At 52.9% G+C, this 23,384-nt stretch overlaps 1 protein-coding gene across 1 annotated transcript in view; it reads left to right on the forward strand.

Moving 5' to 3' along the window:
• The first annotated feature begins 800 nt into the window (after nt 1–800).
• The window catches only part of PRLR (prolactin receptor), a 59,907-nt gene continuing 37,323 nt past the window's right edge, over nt 801–23,384 (forward strand). The window contains exons 1-3 of the mRNA XM_078876789.1: nt 801–956; nt 14,046–14,323; nt 22,672–22,852. Coding sequence (XP_078732915.1) covers nt 14,047–14,323; nt 22,672–22,852 — 458 coding nt within the window. The 5' untranslated portion in view covers nt 801–956; nt 14,046. The remainder of the gene's footprint in view (nt 957–14,045; nt 14,324–22,671; nt 22,853–23,384) is intronic.

Consider the following 23,384-nt stretch of genomic DNA (forward strand, 5'->3'; position numbering starts at 1 on the left):
GGGTAGAGAGAGGGGGGGCTAGAGAGAAGGGGGGGGGGTAGAGAGAAGGGGGGGGGTAGAGAGAAGGGGGGGTAGAGAGAGGGGGGTAGAGAGAGGGGGGGTAGAGAGAAGGGGGGTAGAGAGAGGGGGGGTAGAGAGGGGGGGGGTAGAGAGAGGGGGGGGGGTAGAGAGGGGGGGAGTAGAGAGAGGGGGGGGGGGTAGAGAGAGGGGGGGTAGAGAGAGGGGGGGGGGTAGAGAGGGGGGGGGTAGAGAGAGGGGGGGGGGTAGAGAGAGGGGGGGTAGAGAGAGGGGGGGTAGAGAGGGGGGGGTAGAGAGAGGGGGGGGGGGTAGAGAGAGGGGGGGTAGAGAGAGGGGGGGTAGAGAGGGGGGGGGTAGAGAGAGGGGGGGGGGGTAGAGAGGGGGGGGGTAGAGAGAGGGGGGGGGTAGAGGGGGGGGGTAAGAAGGAGGAGAGCAGAGCGTGAAATCTTTTGTGAAGTATATCAATTAAAAAAGGGAGGGGGGGCACATAAAGCAAAGCATTGAAAATAAAATAAAAAATAAAAATGATGAACGAAGCAAAGTGCCGACTACACCGAACATCTTCTTGTTTCCTCTGATCGTAAAAAACAGAAAGGGATATGATGAGAAACATAGAGGGGCGGGGGTGTGGGGAGGGGATTGATAGGATGGAGGGTGATGGAGGGGAGAGAGGGTGAGAGAGGGTGATGGAGAGGGAGGGAGGGTGATGGAGGGAGGGGAGGGGGGGTGATGGAGGGAGGGTGATGGAGGGAGGGAGGAGATAGGTCGTGGAGGGAGGGAGGGAGAGAGCGAGAGAGAGAGGGGAGGAGTGAGAGAGCGAGCGAGAGAGACGAGGAGAGGGAGCGAGAGAGGGAGAGCGGCAGGGTGTCTCGGTCATCGTGGCGCCATGGACTGAGCTCGACAGCCACGCGAGACGCGGAAGATGCGAGCGGCGTGAGGTGAGGGGTGAGTGTGAGGGGGTGAGTGTGAAGGTGTGAGTGTGAGGGGTAAGGGGTGAGTGCGAGGGGGTGAGTGCGAGGGGGTGAGTGCGAGGGGGTGAGTGCGAGGGGGTGAGTGCGAGGGGGGTGAGTGCGAGGGGTGAGTGCGAGGGGTGAGTGTGAGGGGGTGAGTGCGAGGGGTGAGTGCGAGGGGTGAGTGCGAGGGGGTGAGTGCGAGGGGGTGAGTGCGAGGGGGTGAGTGCGAGGGGGTGAGTGCGAGGGGTGAGTGCGAGGGGGTGAGTGCGAGGGGGTGAGTGCGAGGGGTGAGTGCGAGGGGGTGAGTGTGAGGGGTGAGTGTGAGGGGTGAGTGTGAGGGGTGAGTGTGAGTGCGAGGGGGTGAGTGCGAGGGGTGAGTGTGAGTGCGAGGGGGTGAGTGCGAGTTGTGAGTGCGAGGGGTGAGTGCGAGGGGTGAGTGCGAGGGGTGAGTGCGAGGGGTGAGTGCGAGGGGTGAGTGCGAGGGGTGAGTGCGAGGGGTGAGTGCGAGGGGTGAGTGCGAGGGGTGAGTGCGAGGGGTGAGTGCGAGGGGTGAGTGCGAGGGGTGAGTGTGAGTGCGAGGGGGTGAGTGCGAGGGGTGAGTGTGAGTGCGAGGGGGTGAGTGCGAGGGGGTGAGTGCGAGTTGTGAGTGCGAGGGGTGAGTGCGAGGGGTGGGTGCGAGTTGTGAGTGCGAGGGGGTGAGTGTGAGGGGTGAGTGTGAAGGTGTGAGTGTGAGGGGTGAGGGGTGAGTGCGAGGGGGTGAGTGCGAGGGGGTGAGTGCGAGGGGGTGAGTGCGAGGGGGTGAGTGCGAGGGGTGAGTGCAAGGGGTGAGTGTGAGGGGGGTGAGTGTGAGGGGTGAGGGGTGAGTGTAAGGGGTGAGTGCGAGGGGGTGAGTGCGAGGGGGTGAGTGCGAGGGGGTGAGTGCGAGGGGGTGAGTGCGAGGGGGTGAGTGCGAGGGGTGAGTGCGAGGGGGTGAGTGCGAGGGGGTGAGTGCGAGGGGTGAGTGCGAGGGGGTGAGTGTGAGGGGTGAGTGTGAGGGGTGAGTGTGAGGGGTGAGTGTGAGGGGTGAGTGCGAGGGGGTGAGTGCGAGGGGGTGAGTGCGAGGGGGTGAGTGCGAGGGGGTGAGTGCGAGGGGGTGAGTGCGAGGGGGTGAGTGCGAGGGGGTGAGTGCGAGGGGGGTGAGTGCGAGTTGTGAGTGCGAGTTGTGAGTGCGAGTTGTGAGTGCGAGTTGTGAGTGCGAGGGGTGAGTGCGAGGGGTGAGTGCGAGGGGTGAGTGCGAGGGGGTGAGTGCGAGGGGTGAGTGCGAGGGGGTGAGTGCGAGGGGGTGAGTGCGAGGGGGTGAGTGCGAGGGGGTGAGTGCGAGGGGGTGAGTGCGAGGGGGTGAGTGCGAGGGGGTGAGTGCGAGGGGGTGAGTGCGAGGGGGGTGAGTGCGAGGGGGTGAGTGCGAGGGGGTGAGTGCGAGGGGGTGAGTGCGAGGGGGTGAGTGCGAGGGGGTGAGTGCGAGGGGGTGAGTGCGAGGGGGTGAGTGCGAGGGGGTGAGTGCGAGGGGGTGAGTGCGAGGGGGTGAGTGCGAGGGGGTGAGTGCGAGGGGGGTGAGTGCGAGGGGGTGAGTGCGAGGGGGTGAGTGCGAGGGGGTGAGTGCGAGGGGTGAGTGCGAGGGGGTGAGTGCGAGGGGGTGAGTGCGAGGGGGGTGAGTGCGAGGGGGTGAGTGCGAGGGGGTGAGTGCGAGGGGGTGAGTGCGAGGGGGTGAGTGCGAGGGGGTGAGTGCGAGGGGGTGAGTGCGAGGGGGTGAGTGCGAGGGGGTGAGTGCGAGGGGGTGAGTGCGAGGGGGTGAGTGCGAGGGGGTGAGTGCGAGGGGGTGAGTGCGAGGGGGTGAGTGCGAGGGGGTGAGTGCGAGGGGGTGAGTGCGAGTGCGAGGGGGTGAGTGCGAGGGGGTGGGTGCGAGGGGTGGGTGCGAGGGGTGGGTGCGAGGGGTGGGTGCGAGGGGTGAGTGCGAGGGGGTGAGTGCGGGGGGTGAGTGCGAGGGGGTGAGTGCGAGGGGTGAGTGCGAGGGGTGAGTGCGAGGGGGTGAGTGCGAGGGGTGAGTGCGAGGGGGTGAGTGCGAGGGGGTGAGTGCGAGGGGGTGAGTGCGAGGGGGTGAGTGCGAGGGGGTGAGTGCGAGGGGGTGAGTGCGAGGGGTGAGTGTGTGAGGGATCAGGTTTGGGAGTTGAGGGTGTCAGGTGAGTGGTAAAGGTGAGAGGAGTGAATGGGTGACGTGAGGATTTGTGGTGACGGCGAGAGGGGTGAGTATTGAAGGTGTGAGGTGAGTGGCAGGTGAGTGGCGGGTGTGTGTGTGGGGCCAGGGAAAGTGTGTGTGGTGAGGGTGCGACATTGTCAGGTGAGGGGTGAGTGCGTGTGGTGAGGGTCTGTGGTGAGGTAAGGGGTGGTGAGGGTGCGTGATAATGGGGTGTTTGGGGGGAGGTGAGTTTGTGGTGAGTGTCAGGTGTTACCTATGGTTGGTGAGTGTAGGATGTATGGTAGAATGTGTGGTGAGCGTGTGTGTGGTCAGGATGTTTGCATGTAGTGTGGAGTGAGGGTGTGTGTTATAATGAATGTGTAGTGAGTGGTGAGTGTGTGGTGAGGGGTAGTGTATATAGTGAGCGTGTGGTGAGTGGTGAGTGTATAGTGTGTGGTGAGGGTGTGGTGAGTGGTCAGTATTAATAGTAAGTGTGTGGTGAGGGTGTGGTGAGGGGTGAGTGGTGAGGGTGTGGTGAGTGGTGAGTATGTGGTGAGTGTGTATAGTGAGGGTGTGGTGAGTGGTGAGGGTGTGGTGGGTGTGTGGTGAGTGGTGAATGAGTGGTGAGTGTGTGGTGAGTTAGTGGTGAATGAGTGGTGAGTGTGTGGTGAGGGTGTGGTGAGTGTATATAGTAAGTGTGTGGTGAGTGAGGGGTGAGTGTATATAGTAAGTGTGTGGTGAGTGAGGGGTGAGTGTATATAGTAAGTGAGGGGTGAGTGTATATAGTGAGTGAGTGGTGAATAAGTGGTGAGTGTGTGGTGAGGGTGTGGTGAGTGTATATAGTAAGTGAGGGGTGAGTGTATATAGTGAGTGAGTGGTGAATGAGTGGTGAGTGTGTGGTGAGGGTGTGGTGAGTGTATATAGTAAGTGAGGGGTGAGTGTATATAGTGAGTGAGTGGTGAATGAGTGGTGAGTGTGTGGTGAGGGTGTGGTGAGTGTATATAGTAAGTGAGGGGTGAGTGTATATAGTGAGTGAGTGGTGAATGAGTGGTGAGTGTGTGGTGAGGGTGTGGTGAGTGTATATAGTAAGTGAGGGGTGAGTGTATATGGTGAGGGTGTCAGACAGGTGCGCGATTCGGTTCGAGTCGCAGTCCGTGTGCAGGGTCGGGGTGTAGTGGTAGGGGCGTGCGGGTAATTGTATAGGGGTAAGGGTGTAGTGAGTGGTAAGGGTGTAGTGGTAAAGGTGTCGTGGTAAGGCTGTAGTGGTAGGGGTGTGGGGGGTAGGGGTGTGTGGGTAAGGGTGTAGGGCTAAGGCTGTCGTGGTGTAGGAGGGCTAAGGGTGTCGATGTTGGGCTGTCAGGGCCAGGGGGGGTGTGTGGGGTTATTTTCGTCGTGTTCGGGGTGTGCGAGCGAGGGTGTGGAGGTCGTTCTGTGGGGGTCGAGGCGTCTCTGGGTGTTCCACTTCGCTCAGACCATTCCCGGTCTGGCCCGTCTCACACTTATCGTCTTGTTGTTGTTGTTGTTGTTCGATAGTTGGTCTGGTTGTGTTTTTGTTCTACGGGCAAGATGCTGGTTTATGTGTTTTTTTGGTCTTTGTGATGATTGGTTTCTGTCGTGTGTGTTGTGTGCAAGGGTTGTGTATGTGGTGGTTGTTGTGTGTGAGTATTGTGTATGTGGTGGTGGTTGTTGTGTGTGAGTGTTGTGTATGTGGTGGTGGTTGTTGTGTGTGAGTGTTGTGTATGTGGTGGTGGTTGTTGTTGTGTGTGAGTGTTGTGTATGTGGTGGTGGTTGTTGTGTGTGAGTGTTGTGTATGTGGTGGTGGTTGTTGTGTGTGAGTGTTGTGTATGTGGTGGTGGTGGTTGTTGTTGTTGTTGTGTGAGAGCTGTATAAGTGTGGCTGTGTTGTGAGTGTTGTGTATGTGGTGGTTGTTGTTGTTGTGTGTCTGTGTTGTGTATGTGGTGGTGGTTGTTGCGTGTGAGTGTTGTGTATGTGGTGGTGGTTGTTGTGTGTGAGTGTTGTGTATGTGGTGGTGGTGGTTGTTGTTGTTGTTGTGTGAGAGCTGTATAAGTGTGGCTGTGTTGTGAGTGTTGTGTATGTGGTGGTTGTTGTTGTTGTTGTGTGTCTGTGTTGTGTATGTGGTGGTGGTTGTTGTTGCGTGTGAGTGTTGTGTATGTGGTGGTGGTTGTTGTTGTGTGTGAGTGTTGTGTATGTGGTGGTTGTTGTTGTTGTTGTGTATGTGGTGGTGGTTGTTGTTGTGTGTGAGTGTTGTGTATGTGGTGGTTGTTGTTGTTGTTGTGTATGTGGTGGTGGTTGTTGTTGTTGTTGTGTGAGAGCTGTATAAGTGTGGCTGTGTTGTGAGTGTTGTGTATGTGGTGGTTGTTGTTGTTGTTGTGTGTCTGTGTTGTGTATGTGGTGGTGGTTGTTGCGTGTGAGTGTTGTGTATGTGGTGGTGGTGGTTGTTGTTGTGTGTCTGTGTTGTGTATGTGGTGGTGGTTGTTGTTGTGTGTGAGTGTTGTGTATGTGGTGGTTGTTGTTGTTGTGTGTCTGTGTTGTGTATGTGGTGGTGGTTGTTGTTGCGTGTGAGTGTTGTGTATGTGGTGGTTGTTGTTGTTGTGTGTCTGTGTTGTGTATGTGGTGGTGGTGGTTGTTGTGTGTGAGTGTTGTGTATGTGGTGGTTGTTGTTGTTGTGTGTCTGTGTTGTGTATGTGGTGGTGGTTGTTGTTGTGTGTCTGTGTTGTGTATGTGGTGGTGGTTGTTGTTGTGTGTCTGTGTTGTGTATGTGGTGGTGGTTGTTGTTGTGTGTGAGTGTTGTGTATGTGGTGGTGGTTGTTGTTGTGTGTCTGTGTTGTGTATGTGGTGGTGGTTGTTGTTGTGTGTCTGTGTTGTGTATGTGGTGGTGGTTGTTGTTGTGTGTCTGTGTTGTGTATGTGGTGGTGGTTGTTGTTGTGTGTCTGTGTTGTGTATGTGGTGGTGGTTGTTGTTGTGTGTCTGTGTTGTGTATGTGGTGGTGGTTGTTGCGTGTGAGTGTTGTGTATGTGGTGGTGGTTGTTGTTGTGTGTGAATGTCGTGTATGTGGTGGTGGTTGTTGTTGTGTGTGAGGGCGCGAGGTTGTTTGTGTGTCTTGTTGTGTTATTTACTTTCTTGTGTCAGGGAGGTTTGTGTGCTTCGTGCACCTGCTCACGACCACAACAAGTGACGAATAACTTAAACCGGTCCTGGGCCTCCCCTAGGTCGACTCAGCCTCAAATGAGTACCTGGTGCTGTGTGTAAACATCAGCCACTGGGGAGACAAAGGCGGCCGGGCGTGGTGCTGGCCACCCACCCCCTCGTGTACCGTTTCGGCCTTCATAGGTGCTCGCTAACAGCACTTGCCCCTACAGTCTGTTAAGGCTATATGTGGGGATCTTTGATCTTTGATGTGTGGTTGTTGGTGTGTTGTGTGTGTGTATGTGTGTATGTGTGGTTGTTGGTGTGTTGTGTGTGTGTGTTGTGTGTGTGGTTGTTGGTGTGTTGTGTGTGTGTGTATGTGTGCGTATTGTGTGTGGTTGTTGTTGGCGTGTGTGTGTATGTGTGCGTATTGTGTGTGGTTGTTGTTGGTGTGTGTGTGCCCTGTGTATGTGTGAGTGTTGTGTGTGTGGTTGTGTGTGTGTGTATGTGTGTGTGTTGTGTGTGTGATCTGTGTATTTGTGCGTATTGTGTGTGGTTGTTGTTAGTGTGTGTGTGCCCTGTGTATGTGTGAGTGTTGTGTGTGTGGTTGTTGGTGTGTGTGTGTATGTGTGAGTGTTGTGTGTGTGGTTGTTGTTGGTGTGTGTGTGTGTGCGTGTTGTGTGTGTGGTTGTTGGTGTGTGTATGTGAGCTGTGTATGTGTGAGTGTTGTGTGTCTGCTTGTTGTGTTTTTAGTGTTCATATCTGCTTGACTGATGTACGCGTGTAGTTGGTGTGTTGGTGGTTGTTGCGCTGTGTGTTTCGGCTGTGTTGTGTGTGAGAGGTTGTGCGACGTACGGTGCAAAAGAAGTTCAACATACATGCGCTGTTTGGTTGTGGCGAGTTTAATGTGTTGTGTGTAGTTGTGTGTGTGTGTAGAGAATTCACTACAACAACAATAACAGCAGTAGTCTGATAGAGCAAGCAGTGCGCGTTATACATTTAACACAGTTAGGGTGGCTGAGGGCCTTGACGACACAACAACTGTTCAGACCATTCACGTGGCCAAACCCAGGAATCGCTGATGAATCACTACATGAAATACCAAAATGATGGTCAAAGAAACTTAACTGAAATTTTTTTTTTACATTTTATTTCACCAGGTAAGGCTCGTTTTTTTCAGAAGCGACCTGCCCACAAATGATAGCTCAACGAAATGGCTCATCGCGTGGACTTTCTTTTTTAATCGCAGCCAAATAACTCCAAAACGCGCGGTGACCCGGAGGAAAATCCACGCGATCACGGGGAGAGACTAGAGAGAGATTGACACGCGAACTCCAAATATACAAGCAGGCGGTCAGGGTCGGGATCGAAACCCCCACGACCTCCTGTATACAAGGCGAGGTTGTTAACATCTCGTCACCGCAACGTAACAACAACAGCAGCCACCTGTTAGTGTTGCAGTCCGAGTACTGCATTGCTCATGCAGTGCAGTACGAACAATGCAGTAACTGCATGGTCAATGCAGTAACTGCATGGTCAATGCAGTAACTGCATGGTCAATGCAGTAACTGCATGGTCAATGCAGTAACTGCATGGTCAATGCAGTAACTACATTGACCATGCGAGAGGCGATTTTCGCTGCTTGCTGCTGCTGCTTAATTCCAATCGAGTCATTTCTGCGGTGTAATTTTCGAATTGGGCAAATGCTTGGATCACCCTCTCCCCCACCTCACGTCAAGCCTGCTGTGAGCAGGCGATGGGGGCCTAACTCTTCCCCAGGTACGCCACGGAGGAGATCCCTCACGTCCACCGTCAGTGACTGTGCGAGTGACTGAAGCGTCGCACTATACGGCACGAGGTTCGGGTCCAGTAACAACCCCCCCCGCCCCCCGATTTTACTAAATCTCTCTCTCTCACCCCCAACCACCACCGCCACCTTCACGTCGTTTTGCAAATGCGTCGTCGCTGTCTTACTAACACGGCGACCCGATTTGCGTCGTCTCTCTCAAGCACCCACACACTCACGTCGCTGGCGGTGTCGCCTCGTCCGTGTCTCATACCCTGTGAGCCCAGCACGGATTACGACCCCGTCGTCTTGGACAGGGAAATTGAGTTTTTAGGGCCATACGGCGCTACAGCCGTTTCAATATGGGCAAAAAAAAAATTGGTGTCTATTTGTTTGCGTTTCTCCCGGGTGATGGGACTTTGTAGATGAACGTTGAGATGTATAATGGGCACGGGGTGACCAATAAGGTTTGAATTGGTCTGTAATAACGTAGGCACTGATAAGGGGTTGACAGGTATGCACTATACACTACACACTACTATACACTACTATACACTACACTATACACTACACTATCATACCTGTCAACCCATACGGTTTTCTCCGTATTCTTGTACAGGGAAATAAGATTGCAGGTTCATACGGCGTACAGCCGTTTCAATACGGGCAAAAAAATGATGATCATACGGCCAATTAAAAAAATCGTGGGACAGCTTTTTATTTACTCTGGAGAGTAGCGATCTCCGTAGCATCCACATATCAAGCAAGCAGCAGCATGCAAGATCACAGACATAATAATAAGTAGCATCATTGACACCAATTATCAAAATTAATACGTGAAATAGTTTTTGTTTAGTAACATATTTTTGTATACTCTTTAGTACTTTCGGTAAAGTCACGTAGGTATAAAAATAATAGTTCACTACGTTTCGATTGCTGAAGTAGAAGTTTTTTTCTTGCTGTGGTTGTCCCAGCTGACGACGATTGCTTGTGTTGCGATCGAAACGTCGTGATCTGTTATTATTTTCTACCCACGTGACTTTACCGAAAGAACCAAAGAGTATGGATTTCCTGCAGTCACGAAAGCTTCAAATCAAAACATATTTTTTGTCTATTTGTTTGTGTATCTCCCTCGTGATGGGACTTTTGTAGAATGAACGTTGAGATTTATAAGGGCACGGGGTGACCAATAAAGTTTGAATTGGTCTGTAATAAGAAGGCGCTGATAAGGGGTTGACAGGTACGCTTTCTTGTTATCCGTTGTCCCTCAGCCTTCGCCACCACCACCACCACCACCGTACTATTACTACTACCCTGTGAATCGCTTTGATCTACTACGTTTCAATATTCGTTGTCACAAATTTCAGGAACGCATCCCCCACGTAAACCGGGGTATTACTCTGCTGTAGTAGTAGTGTTTTCACGGCTAATAACACGCTGCACACCCACCACCATGGAAGTGATATTAAAACTAAAAATTATTTTTATTTAACCAGGTAAGGCCCACTGAGCCGTATTTGCGACCCAGCCACAAATGATAGCTCAACAAAGTGGCTTACCGTGTGGGAATGTTCAGCAACCAAATAGTCTGACGCACAATTCTGAATGTGGAGGGGAAAAACCGGAGGACTTGGAGAAAAATCCACGCGACCACGGGGAGATAGACAAGCAAACTCCAAATATACAGCAGCAGGTGTCAGGGTCGGGATCGGACCCACGACCTCCTGTATACCAGGCGAGGTAGTAAACATCTCCTAGCCACCATGCAAACTCCAAATATACAGCAGCAGGCATCAGGGTCGGGATCAGACCCACGACCTCCTGTATACCAGGCGAGGTAGTAAACATCTCCTAGCCACCATGCAAACTCCAAATATACAGCAGCAGGTGTCAGGGTCGGGATCGGACCCACGACCTCCTGTATACCAGGCGAGGTAGTAAACATCTCCTAGCCACCATGCAAACTCCAAATATACAGCAGCAGGCATCAGGGTCGGGATCAGACCCACGACCTCCTGTATACCAGGCGAGGTAGTAAACATCTCCTAGCCACCATGCAAACTCCAAATATACAGCAGCAGGCATCAGGGTCGGGATCGGACCCACGACCTCCTGTATACCAGGCGAGGTAGTAAACATCTCCTAGCCACCATGCAAACTCCAAATATACAGCAGCAGGCATCAGGGTCGGGATCAGACCCACGACCTCCTGTATACCAGGCGAGGTAGTCAACATCTAAGTTGAGTTCTACACTGCGGGCAGTAGCAACTGGTGCTAAGATCGTGCCTTCCGGCGTTGGCTCGTGGTGTGTGGAGGTTTCAGTGGGGTGGTATATGTATTTGTTTAAACATTTCATATGGTTCAGCAGTTAAGATGAGATGTAGATACCATCACTGGCTGTCGAGCCTCGGCATCAAGGAGCATGGGGAGACCGCGCACGATACCGCCGGGATTCTCTTCGCCACAGCCGCAACCCAACTGCAACTTTGCAGCTTCGATTCGGCAACTGTGAATTCGCAAGCGCCATCGCACATCGGTTCCAATACAAACGAACCCTCTGGGGGCCGTTTTTGACATTCAGTGTTTCGTCAGCAGCAGAGTCGCTGCTCACTTGAACCAATTGCTGGTGAACTGTCCAGATGGTTTATAGGCGAGGACTCCTCTCTGTTAGATATGTGGGTCCTGGTTAAGAGACACATGGGATATCACCTTATCGCCAAGCCCATTCCAGCCTTGTGTAGATCTACAATCTTGTCCCTGACATCCTTGGAGAGCTCTTTGGTCTTGGCCATGGTGGAGAGTTTGGAATCTGATTGATTGATTGCTTCTGTGAACAGGTGTCTTTTATACAGGTAACAAGCTGAGATTAGGAGCACTCCCTTTAAGAGTGTGCTCCCAATCTCAGCTCGTTACCTGTATAAAAGACACCTGGGAGCCAGAAATCTTTCTGATTGAGAGGGGGTCAAATACTTATTTCCCTCATTAAAATGCAAATCAATTTATAACATTTTTGACATGCGTTTTCCTGGATTTTGTTGTTGTTATTCTGTCTCTCACTGTTCAAATAAACCTGCCATTAAAATTATAGACTGATCATTTCTTTGTCAGTGGGCAAACGTACAAAATCAGCAGGGGATCAAATACTTTTTTCCCTCACTGTATACTAACATATGCGATATGCATAATTCAACATTGTATGAAAAGTGGAATTTTACACTCTGTATGATATTTAAAATATATATTTCAATAGATGTTTGTTGTACACACGAACAAAGGTTTGCTGCATAACGTTGGGCAACGACAAAAAACGACACTTTGTACTCTGTTGAACTATCTATATCGCAGTGATATATTTTGGTGGCTGTTTAGAGTATTTGGCTATTAATTTTCACGTGCGAAGCCACTTCGTTGAGCGACCATTTGTGATGTCCAGGTCGCTTCTGAAAAATACCTATATCGGCCTTACCTGGTAAAATAAAAAAAATGTTTTTAGTGTTAAATCCATGTTTTTACAACTATTATTCCGTTTTGTTGGGGTTTTTTTTCTTTCACGTGCGATCGTTGATTTGGCGATCGCTTGTGACCTCCCCTGTACTTTTCCACCTCTGCCTACCCCAGCATGTACTCCCGAGAGCAAAAAGAGAGTCGCACATCTCACTTGGCTCTTCCAACTTCAGCCAAAACGCCTCGTGTCGACGACAATGACACAAATTCGACGCGGCCATCAGTGGGGCTTCTAATAGTTACGCTGCTGTTCCTACGCTCATAACACGCAAATAAACTACAGCACTTTGCCGATCTAGTCAAGGAGCATAGGCCGTGACTCCGGTCATCGTCGCAGCAGCAGCGGCCTTCTGCTGGTCGTCGAACAAAGACGGGTCACCACATCGCGCGCTTGCAGATGCGTTTCTGCGGCCGTCTGGAACGCTCTTCCCTTCCGATATTAAGAAGCCACTAGGGAGCTATGCACTTTTAAATCATCTCGATTCAACTAATTTCTTCAAAGCTGCTTTTTATGCTTTGTTTGTTGTCCTTCCCCCGCACCTCTGATTAGCATGGTTGGCTACGTACCGGTGCAAAAGAAGTTCAACATAGATGCACACACTACACAACGGGCTGGTGAAGACAATTTCGATTTAAAGCTTTCGTGACTGCAGGGATTCATCTTCTTGGTTCTTTCGGTAAAGTCACGTAGAAGGGAAATAATAAAGTAATGAAAATAAAACATAATAAAATAATTCTCACGAATTGTTCTTCACCTGAGGACGGCTGCTTGCGTTGTGGCCGAAACGTCGTGAGAATTATTTTGTTTTATTTTTATTATTTTATTATTTCCCTTCTATGTGACTTTACCGAAAGAACCAAGAAGATGGTGAAGACAATGTTCCTTGCTGTGTCCATTGGCCGCTTTGCTTCCTGTGTATGAGCACGAGCCACCAAGGTCTATCCACTGCTGGGGTACTGCGGTGGCGAGATGTTAATTCCCCTGCCTGATATGAAGGAGGTGGTGGGTTTGATCCCAACCCTGACGATGCCTTCATGTTTCGAGTTTGCGTGTTCTCTCCTTGGTCATGTGTTTTTTTTCTTTTCTTCGGGTTCTCCGATTTTTTCCCCTCCACATTTAGAAACATGTGTTTTTAGAGTATTTGGTTGCTGTACATTTCCACGCGATAAGCCACTTCGTTGAGCTATCAGTTGTGGCCAGGACGCTTCTGGAAACGAACGAAATAGCTCAGCCGGGCTCATCTGGTAAAAGTAAAACGGTTTAGTTTTTTTTAGTTTAGTTATAGTTGTGGATAAAGGCCTCTCACCCCACCTCCCCTGCTGTCGCCATCCCTCATAGTTTTGGGGGTGCCCACAATCCATCTTGCCGCCCAGCGCCCCCCACGCCTCGCCCCGCGCCCGAGCTGATTCAGCCGCTCCATCTCCGCATAGTGGTCGTGCCGTCGACGCTTTAGCTGCCGCTGTTAGCGACAACGCGTCCCGCCTGAACCCGCGTTTGAAGTAGTCGATGCGATGTCGCTAATTCACGTTTGTTCTTCTCTCGTCCACGTGCTCCTCGCAGTGCCGGGTGAAGCTAGCGCGGGGCCTGTAGCATATGCTATAAAGGGGCCCTAAATAAATAAAAAAAACGTAAATATTAAAACACTAATTTGTAACTTGCATAGTAAAGTAATTGTATCTTTTTTATTTGCTATACAGCCAGATAATACGACAAATCGCTAACCTTAAACACCCAGTCGTTCATAAAAGTTGAAGGCGGTATAGTACTATGGTAATAGAGCAAGTGCAGAATCACTGAACCGGAATTGATAGCTTGAAAGCATTTAGCGCGGGGCCCTTGAAAGTGCGGGGCCCGTAGCTACATATGTAGTAGCTACTACATATGTATATGTAGTAGCTACTACATATGTATATGTAGTAGCTACTACATATGTATATGTAGTAGCTACTTTTGCTACTAGGATAATCCGGCACTGGCTCGTCGGTCTCTGGGTGTAATTCCCAGCATGCTTGCTTGGGGGTGAATGCGCGCGCGTGTGTGTGTGTGGGGGGGGGGTTTCATTCTATTTTTTAATTGCCTTTGTTTAATTGTGTGCTCGTGTGTAACCTAGCAGCTGGTGTGTTTGTGTACGAGTGTAAGTGGAGGGGTGTGGGGGTTAGCGCACTGAATTTTGAACCCGGTGACCCGAGTTAGATTCCCGATCGCAGCCAACATCGGTGGGAAAGATCTCAACCGGTCCCGGGGCTCCGCTGGGTCGACTCAGCCTTAAATTACGACCTGGTGTGGTGCCTAAACATCAGGCACTGGGGAGACAAAGGTGGCCATGTTGGCCTTAATAAGTGTTCGCTGAGACTTGTCCCACAGCCCGTGTAGGCTATATGGAGGATCTTTGTCATTGTGTATGTGTGTGCTGCTGTGTTTAGGATGTGCGGGAGATGTGGCGCAGGCTCCCTGGCCCTGCTGCTGCAGGCGCTGCTGGCAGTGGGGGTCACGGAGGTCAGCGGGGTCACGCCCTCGGTCATCACACCTGTGGTCACGCCCTCGGTCATCACACTTGGGGTCACGCCCTCGGTCATCACGCCTGGGGTCACGCCCAGGGTCACGCCCGGGGTCACGCCCGGGGTCACGCTCGGGGTCACGCCCGGGGTCACGCCCGGGGTCACGCTCGGGGTCACGCTCCGGGCTCTGGCACCTCACTCTGGTGAGCGATGATATAGGTGACATCACCATCACATCATCACCATCATCACAATCACAATCATCATAGCACCATCAACTTCACCAACATCACCACCATCATCATCATCGTCGTGGTCACCACCATGTTGATCAAAATCACCATCATCACAACCACCATCGCCCCCATAACATCATCATCATGATTGTCATCACCATCATTCTTAACACACAACCACACACCTGTGCTCGCGGCACACTGTACACACACTACACATTTTGTGTACACTGCACTAATGCACTGTTGTAAACACAAAGACTCCTCGTTGAGTCGTATAGGCTAATACGGCTGTCACTGAGTACACAATCGGGTGTGGTGTGGACCATACCATGCTCCCCTACCTTTGTCTCTCCAGCGCCGCTGTTTGCTTATGCACTTAACCAGTAATACGTTTTAAGTCTGAGGCAACCTAAAGGAGGCCCAGGGCAGATGCAGACACCCCACCTGCCATGAATGTGAGCCATAGTCAGGAATCAAACTCACTCTCTCACACACTGTCCAACACTCTCCACACACACACTCACACACTCTCCAACACTCTCCACACTCTCCACACACACACTCACACTCTCCAACACTCTCCACACACACACTCACACTCTCCAACACTCTCCACACTCTCCACACACACACTCTCCACACACACACTCTCCACACACACACTCACACTCTCCACACTCTCCACACACACACTCACACTCTCACACACTCTCCACACTCACACTCACACTCTCCAACACTCTCCACACTCTCCACACACACACTCACACTCTCCAACACTCTCCACACACACACTCACACACTCTCCAACACTCTCCAATACTCTCCACACTCTCCACACACACACTCACACTCTCACACACTCTCCAACACTCTCCACACACACACTCACACACTCTCCAACACTCTCCAACACTCTCCACACTCTCCACACACACACTCACACTCTCACACACTCTCCAACACTCTCCACACACACACTCTCACACACTGCACACTTTCACACGCATTCTCACACTCAGACAAAGGCGAAGATCCCCCGTATAGCCTTAATAGACTGTTGGGGCAAGTGCTGTTAGCGAGCACTTATGCAGGCTGGAACGGCAGACGACGGGGTGGGCGGCCAGCACCACGCCCGGCCGCCTTTCTTCCCCCAGTAGCGATGTGCAGGTACTAATTTGAGGCTCAGTCGACCTAGGGGAGGCCCAGGATCGATTCGGATAATCGTCACTGGTGTTTGTCGTGAGCGGGAATCTAATTCGGGTCGCCGGGTTCATAGCGCAAGCACGCTAACCCTTGCACTACCGCTCCCCACTCTCTCTCTCACACTCTCTCTCACACACACACCCACCCTGCACACTCCACACACTGGACCCAGTGCTGAGAGAGGGCCATGGCAAGGAGGAGGAGGAATGCTGTCCTGTGGCCCTGGCCATGATTAATGATTACTCGCGTTCCTGGGCTAGAGGGCTGGCAGATAGCAAGCCCTGCTGTGTTTCCAAGACCGACCGGTCAATACAAAACCCAAGCCGTGCTGTGACAATCCTGGGATAAACTATAAAACTACTTTTTATTTCACGTGGCAAGGCCCACTGGGCTGTATAGCTCTTTTTCAGAAGCGACCTGGCCACAAATGATAGCTCAACGAAGTGGCTTATCATATGGAATAGAAAACAACCAAATACTCTAAACGCGTGATGTTGATTCTAAATGTGGAGGGAAAAACCGGAGGACCCGGAGAAAAATCCTCGCGATCACGGGGAGAGAGACACGCAAACTCCAAATATACAAGCGTCAGCGTTGGGATCGAATCCACGACCTCCTGTAGGCCAGGCGAGGTAGTTAACATCTCCTAGCCACCGTGCCACCCTCGCCACTGGGACGAGATCTGAGTTGCTCCGGGAATGGCTCGGACCAACTTGGGTCTCGTCCCAGTGCATAGTCCACGTAAGATGGCCCCTCTAACCCCCTTCGATCGTCAACTATTAACGCTTTCCAAGCGAGGTTTGGATGCGTTTGCTACGCGTTAGCTCTGTCCGCTCGTGGTGTGCCCATCTTGTTGGCAACAGGGCGGGCGGCACAAGAGCGCCGGTAAAGATCATCCAACGTGAACGGAAACTTTAGTTTAAAGTTGTGTTGCGATAGGGGGGGGGGGGGGGGGTGATTCCCTTGGAGAAAGCCGGACACGCTGATCGAAACATAGCCCCGTAGGTGACCTCCCCCGGCAGAGGCGCTAACATGCTTGCTGAGCGCGAGGGCTTGCCGTGATGATCGCCAGCGCTCCTCCGATTAGCAAGGTCGGCTACGTACGGTGTGTAAGAAGTCCAACATACGTACACACAACCAAACACTTGCTGCGGACAGACGAGTTGCGGAACCCATGCGCCTGGTGTGATTTTGCTTCCCCGTCAAAATGTCGCGTCGTGCGCTGCGCTACGCTTGGGTTACACACTTGCGCTAATCGCGGGAGCGGGGCGCCCCGTTATTTTTGTACTTTTCTCGGTGACGTTTTAAAAATAAAACAGAACACAAACACGGCCCCCGCGGCCGTGAGCTTGACCCGCGCGCGACGGGGAGAGACGCGATTGGCGGCGGCCGTCGTCGCGCCCACGCTGGCCTTGTGACGTCATCGCCGCGTCCACGCTGGCCTTGTGATGTCATCGCCGCGGCCACGCTGGCCTTGTGACGTCGTCGCCACTGTTTCCTAGGGCTGGCGGCGCCGGGTCGCCCCCCCCCCCCCCACATTTTCCAAAGCATGCCGCAGCGGCCTGGAGAACGGCGCGCTATATGGTCTGGTTTGCGGCCCTTTTGCAACCCAGTTGCGGTCTGGTTAAGGCTCGGTTGCAGCCTGGTTGTGGCCCAGTTGTGGCCCGGTTGTGGCCCGATTTCAACCGAGTTGTGGCCCGGTTGCAACCCAGTTGCAGCCCGGTTGCGACCCAGTTGCGGCCGGTTGTGGCCCAGTTATGGATCAGTTATGGCCTTTTTGTGGACCGGTGGCAGCCCGGTTGCAATCCAGTTGCAACCAGGTTGTGGCCCAATTGTGACCCAGTTGCAGCCCGGTTGCGGCACGGTTGTGGCCCAATAGCAGCTCGCTTGGCTGCGTGTCGTGGGAATCTTGGCTGAGCCTCTACTTCCTTCCCTGAGTGGTGAACACCCCCCGGTTTGATGAACGTGCGTGTGGGAACTCGGCCGTGTGCGCGTGTGTTCTTAAGAGCTGTTGCGTACGTCCGGTGCAGCGTAGTGCTAGCACAAGGCAGCTACACACAGCTCCACACACACAGCCCCACACACAGCCTTACACACAGCCACACACACAGACACACACACACAGCCACACACACAGCCACACACACAGCCTACACACACAGCCACACACACAGCCTCACACAGCCACACACACAGCCTACACACAGCCACACACAGCCACACACAGCCAAACACGCAGCCACACACACAGCCTCACACAGCCTCACACAGCTACACACACAGCCACACACACAGCCACACACACAGCCTCACACAGCTACACACACAGCCTCACACAGCCTCACACAGCCTCACACAGCTACACACACAGCCTCACATACAGCCACACACACAACACAGCCACACACACAGCATTCCACCCCCAACAGCTCACACAGCCACACACACAACACAGCCACACACACAGTATTCCACCCCCAACAGCGCACACAGCCACACACACAGCATTCCACACACACACAACACAGCCACACACACAGCATTCCACACACAACACAGCTACACACACAGCATTCCACGCCGTCGCCTCCGCCCCTACCCCTACCACGCACAGCAGCTCCCGCAGCGCACAGCACGCGGGCAGCAGCACGTGGGCAGAGAGCGCCGCCGTGGAGGTGGCGGGGCGCAGGGGACGCCAGGGCCCCGGGGTAGGAGGCCGCCCTACCTGTCTGTCCACTCGACCTGTCTGACCGCTCGACCTGTTTGTCCACTCTGACGAAAAATGTTTGGTTCTGGTGGCCCGCTGTTTGTCTCTATTGCACGAGTTTACTCCTCATCGCGGGACGCTGAGCGCAGCCCCCCTCCCCCTCAAACCCCCCCCCCCTCGCCCTCCCCCGAAGACTCAGAAACGCCAAGTGGCCGGCAACAACCAGCACCGTGAAAGTTGTAATCGATTGGAGTTCTGTGAAAAAATCGTTTTCAACTGAATTGAGCGCGGTGATTGTGAGAGTTTGGGGGGTAGGAGAGCGAATCGGGAAGCGTTGAGCAGTGTGAGAGAGGGGGGGAGAAGCAGAGAGAGATAATGTTGCGATCTGTAGTGTGGTGAGTGAGTGAGATGGTGAGTGAGTTAATGAGTAGGTGGGTGGGTGAGTGAGTGAGTTATTGTGACCTGCAGTGTGGTGAGTAGGTGAGTGAGATGGTGAGTGAGTTAATGAGTAGGTGAGCACGCGAGTGAGTGAGTGAGTTGTTGTGACCTGTAGTGTGGTGAGTGAGTGAGATGGTGAGTGAGTAATTGAGTGGGCGAGCGGGCGGGTGGGTGAGTGAGTGAGTTATTGTGACCTGCAGTGTGGTGAGTAGGTGAGTGGGCAGGTGAGTGAGTGAATTATTGTGACCTGTAGTGTGGTGAGTAGGTTGATGAGATGGTGAGCGGTGTGCGTTGTCGTGAGCGATAAGAAGGCGACTGACTGCCAATGAGCGAGTGATTGTGCGCGAGATGGATCTCTGCAAAGGGAGTATGTTAGGAGTAAGTGGAAGAGTTCAGATAAGGAATTAATGACTAAGGAGAGAGACGGGGGCCACACCGACGCCGCCGCTGCTGCTGCTATTTGAGCGAAGGAAGTGGAGTGGAAATGGGACATGGGGAATGGGGTGGAGCAGCGTCTTGAGAGAGCGACTCGTGAGAGGTGAGAGACGAGACCAACCCCGGAGCGGGGAGTAGAGAGGAGGGGAAGAGACGCGGGGAGGGGGGGAGGAGGGGGGGAGAGACGGCAGGATGACCTCGCAGAGTCCAGAGGCCACCAGTGGACACGAGCTGCTGGGCAAACGCAAAGAACATAGTCGGGGGGGGGGGGGTGGGAGGCTTTTGTGCCCAGCAGTGGGAAGATACAGCTGACGGCAACAGACGCAGCAGCCATGAAATGAAATGGATGCTGCCCCAGAGCGGGTGTCAATGGGCAGCAGCACCACCGGTTCTGGGCTTGCAATCCAGGGGTCACCGGTTCGATTCCATTTCCCGGCATGGCAGCTGAAACAATGGTTGGGCGAGTTTCTTAAATCCCCGCTTCCCCCTCCACCCATCCATCCCCCCCCCACGTCTTGGTCGACCGAGCAGTATAAATCGGTAACGTCTATCGGCAGGTGGGGTAAAGTGTGGGCACTCACACATCCATTAAGATGTCTTGTCAGCGTGGACCAATTGCAGGGCTGCACCTATGCCTTTTCTTTACGTGGAGAAATTCAAACAGAGATATCCCATGTGTCCCAGCCTGGAGCCCGTGTTTTTACGGAGAGGGCTCTTGCCTCTTAACACCGGGGCAGCTCACTTGCATTGCCTCTGCTGATGAGACACTGTTTGTCGAAAACCGGATCCAGAGAGTTTCGTTTGTATCAGAACCAATGTGCATTGGCCCAAGTGCCACACAAGATTTCCCCCGTACAGCCGTAACAGACTGTCGGGGACAAGTGCTGTGAGCGAGTAGCGAGCACCTACGAAGGCTGGCACGGCACACGAGGGGGTGGGTGGCCAGCACCACGCCCTACCGGCTCAGAGGTGTGCTCGTATTGGAACCAAAGTTCTTGAGATTGTGCACCCCCAGAAGACAAGATGTGTGAAAAAATTAACCCGTAAAAACAAAGTTTTTCACTATAAATCCTTTATATGCGTGGCATCGGTTTTATTTTATTATTCATTTCTGTTTTTCTTGAGTAAGAGTTTCATTTTTATCACATTGGTATTTTAAATTAAATATGAATTATTATTTTTTTCCTAAAAAGTGGAAAATTTTGGAAAAAAACATGTTCACGAAAATAAATTGTCACGCACAACGAGTCTGTGTGCAAAATGTCAGCTCGATTGGATCACGGGAAGTGGGTTAAAAAACGACCGAAAGATTTGCATGGTCGTAAGCGCGCAAGCAAGCAAGCGAACTTAATATAAAGGATTTAAAAAATACTTTCGTGTTAGTATTTTCTTCATTTCGATTTAAAGCTTTCGTGACTGCAGGGATTCATCTTCTTGGTTCTTTCGGTAAAGTCACGTAGAAGGGAAATAATAAAATAATAAAAATAAAATCATTCTCACGACGTTTCGGCCACAACGCAAGCAGCCGTCCTCCGGTGAAGAACAGGTCTGTCGGAAAGACAGCGTTGTGGCCGAAACGTCGTGAGAATAATTGTATTTTTATTATTTTATTATTTCCCTTCTACGTGACTTTACCGAAAGAACCGAGAAGATATTTTCTTCATGTTGGAAGGACATTTTCGCGTGAAGAAATACATCTCGTGTCTGCTTGTTTATTTTCTTATCATTAACAAAAAAAATCCCAGTATATATGTCACTTGTTGTACAGTTTCGATAGTTGGGATCAATGTTTTGGTCTCGGATAGTCTACGGTCCCAACATTCTGGCTGCTACGGCGTGCCCCCCATTGCCGACCACTCACCAGTCCGCCGTGTACATCTCCACCAGATTTGCCGGCCTGTTGATGTTTTTTTTGTTACAAGAACAGATTTCACTCCGCAGCCCGCAATGATTAAATTGCTAGTCCCCCCCCACCCCTCCCCCGGAAACAATTGAACAAAATCCACATTCTAATTAGGTTCACACGTAATTAACCCCGAAGACATTTGGCAAACGCCTAGTACCTTAATTGAATAGCAAATTGGCTACGAAAAGCAGCAATGCACACTTTGCAACCCACCCCACGTGACAGCCCCCCCCCCCCCCCCCGTGACCACCGCTCCCGAGTGAATTGTTTCGCGTGCCGTGGGTGTCTGGCCACACGCCCACCTCGTGTGCCCTGCCGGCCTTTAATAGGGGCTCGCTAACAGCACTCTCATAGGCGCCCTCTGACAGCACTTTCCCCAACCAGCCCAAAAACGCTGTCCCAGCTATCTTTGTCTCGAGCGCTCACGCGCTACGAACCGGGCAGAGACACCCCCGCCCGAGTTCAATCCCCGCTCACGGCCAACGCCAGTGACGGCTACCCGAGCCGGTCGTCGGCATCCCCTAGGTCGACTCGGCCTTAAGTTACGAACCCGGCGCGGCGTGTGGGCAAACGACTCCGCTGGGGAGACATTTGACCACACCACCGCCTCCGTGTGCCGTGCTGCCCTTCGTAGGAGCTACCCGCTCACAGCACTTGGCCCAATAGCCTGGTGTAGGTTATATACGGATGCGCTTTGTCTCGTGAGTAGCCTCAGGGTTCGGGTTGATTCACCTGTTGTTTGGCTAAAGAACCACGCTACGCTCAAGATTCCATGAGACATTAGGCGTGAAAGTGCTCTTGGGTCCTGTGTGTGTCTCCATTTCTGCGTTCCCCGGGCTCTATCTGGTGATAAAGGCCATCGTGTCTCTGTCTCGGTCACGAATGGTTGTTCATCGCGAACGTCTGTGCTATGAGTGTGTGTGAGTGCCCGTGCGTGTGTTTATCGACGTGTGTGTATGTTTGCTCGTGTGTGCGCACGTGTGTGTGTCTGCGTGTCCGTGTTTGTACAAGCGGGAGTGTAGTGGTTAGCGCGCTGCCGCTATGAACTCGGCGACCCCAGCTCGACTCCCCCTCACGGCCAATATCACTGACGATTATCTAAACTGGTCCGGGCCCGCCCCTAGGTCGACTCGGCCTCTAATGAGGACCTGGTGCGGTGTGTAAACATCGCCACTGGGGAGACAAAGGCGGTTGGGCGTGGTGCTGGCCACCGACCCCCCTCGTGTACCATCTCGGCCTTCATAGGTGCTCGCTCACAGCACTTGCCCCAACAGTCTGTTCAAGGCTATAGGGGGGGTCTTTGTCTTTTGTGTGCATGTATGTTTGTTCATGTGCGTGTGTGCGTGCTCGCACGTAACCACGGTTATCACTCTTTTGTACGACGTTCGAAAAAAAAAAACATAATTATCGACCCCTTAGGATATTATAATTTTTTCAACTCGTTTGATTTGCTTCGTACCGTTTCCCATTAGCTGACAATTCTGACGATGGGGCCCCACCCCTCACCGCCCGAACACCAGCCGACTTTAGCTGGACAGCTCAGCCGGCTGTACGGCATAAAAACCCCGTGAGTTGCGTTGCGATTGAACCCGGAGCCTCGTCCCCCGCTTCTGTGTGCAGACAGGAGCCATGGCGGCCTCGCGGTGGAGCGGTGTCGATCCTTGGATCTGGAGAGGTTCACCTGCTGGTGGAGCCCCAGGCCGGAAGACGCCACCGCCAACTACTCCCTGCTCTACTACATGCCCAGTCATCTCTCGACCAACAGTTGTGGCGACAAAAATACTCAACACCACATGTTTGCGTGCGTGCGTGCGTGTGTCCGCGTGTTTGTGTCCGCGTGGTTGCGTGTAGCGGTTAGTAGGGGTGCGCAGCTGGTGCGTCTGCCAGTCATCTCAGTCGGTCAACCCCATGGCACCTGGGTCTGTCCCATGACCTCCTGTTAGCGAGCCTTCCGACACTTTCACGTGGCTTCAAAGTGAACATGGCCTGGTACAGGCGACGTGGTGATATCGTCGCCATTTAGTGGCAAATGGCGGGTGTTGTTGTTGTGGCGGATATCGCACTGCACTACGAACTCGCAAACCGAGTTCAATTCCCGCTCACGGCCAGTGCCAGTGACGATTTTCTGAACCGGTCCTGGGCCTCCCCTAGGTTGACTCAACCTAAATTGAGTACCTGGTGCGATGTGTAAACATCGCCACTGGGGAGATAAAGGCAGTATGGCATAGTGCTGGCCACCCACCCCCTCGTATGCCGTGCCATCCTTCATAGGTGCTCGCATACAGCACTTGCCCCAACAGCCTGTTAAGGCAATACGGGGTGGGGGGGGGGGG

The sequence above is a fragment of the Lampetra fluviatilis genome, chromosome 46, assembly GCF_964198595.1.
Source record: "Lampetra fluviatilis chromosome 46, kcLamFluv1.1, whole genome shotgun sequence".
NCBI lineage: Eukaryota > Metazoa > Chordata > Hyperoartia > Petromyzontiformes > Petromyzontidae > Lampetra > Lampetra fluviatilis.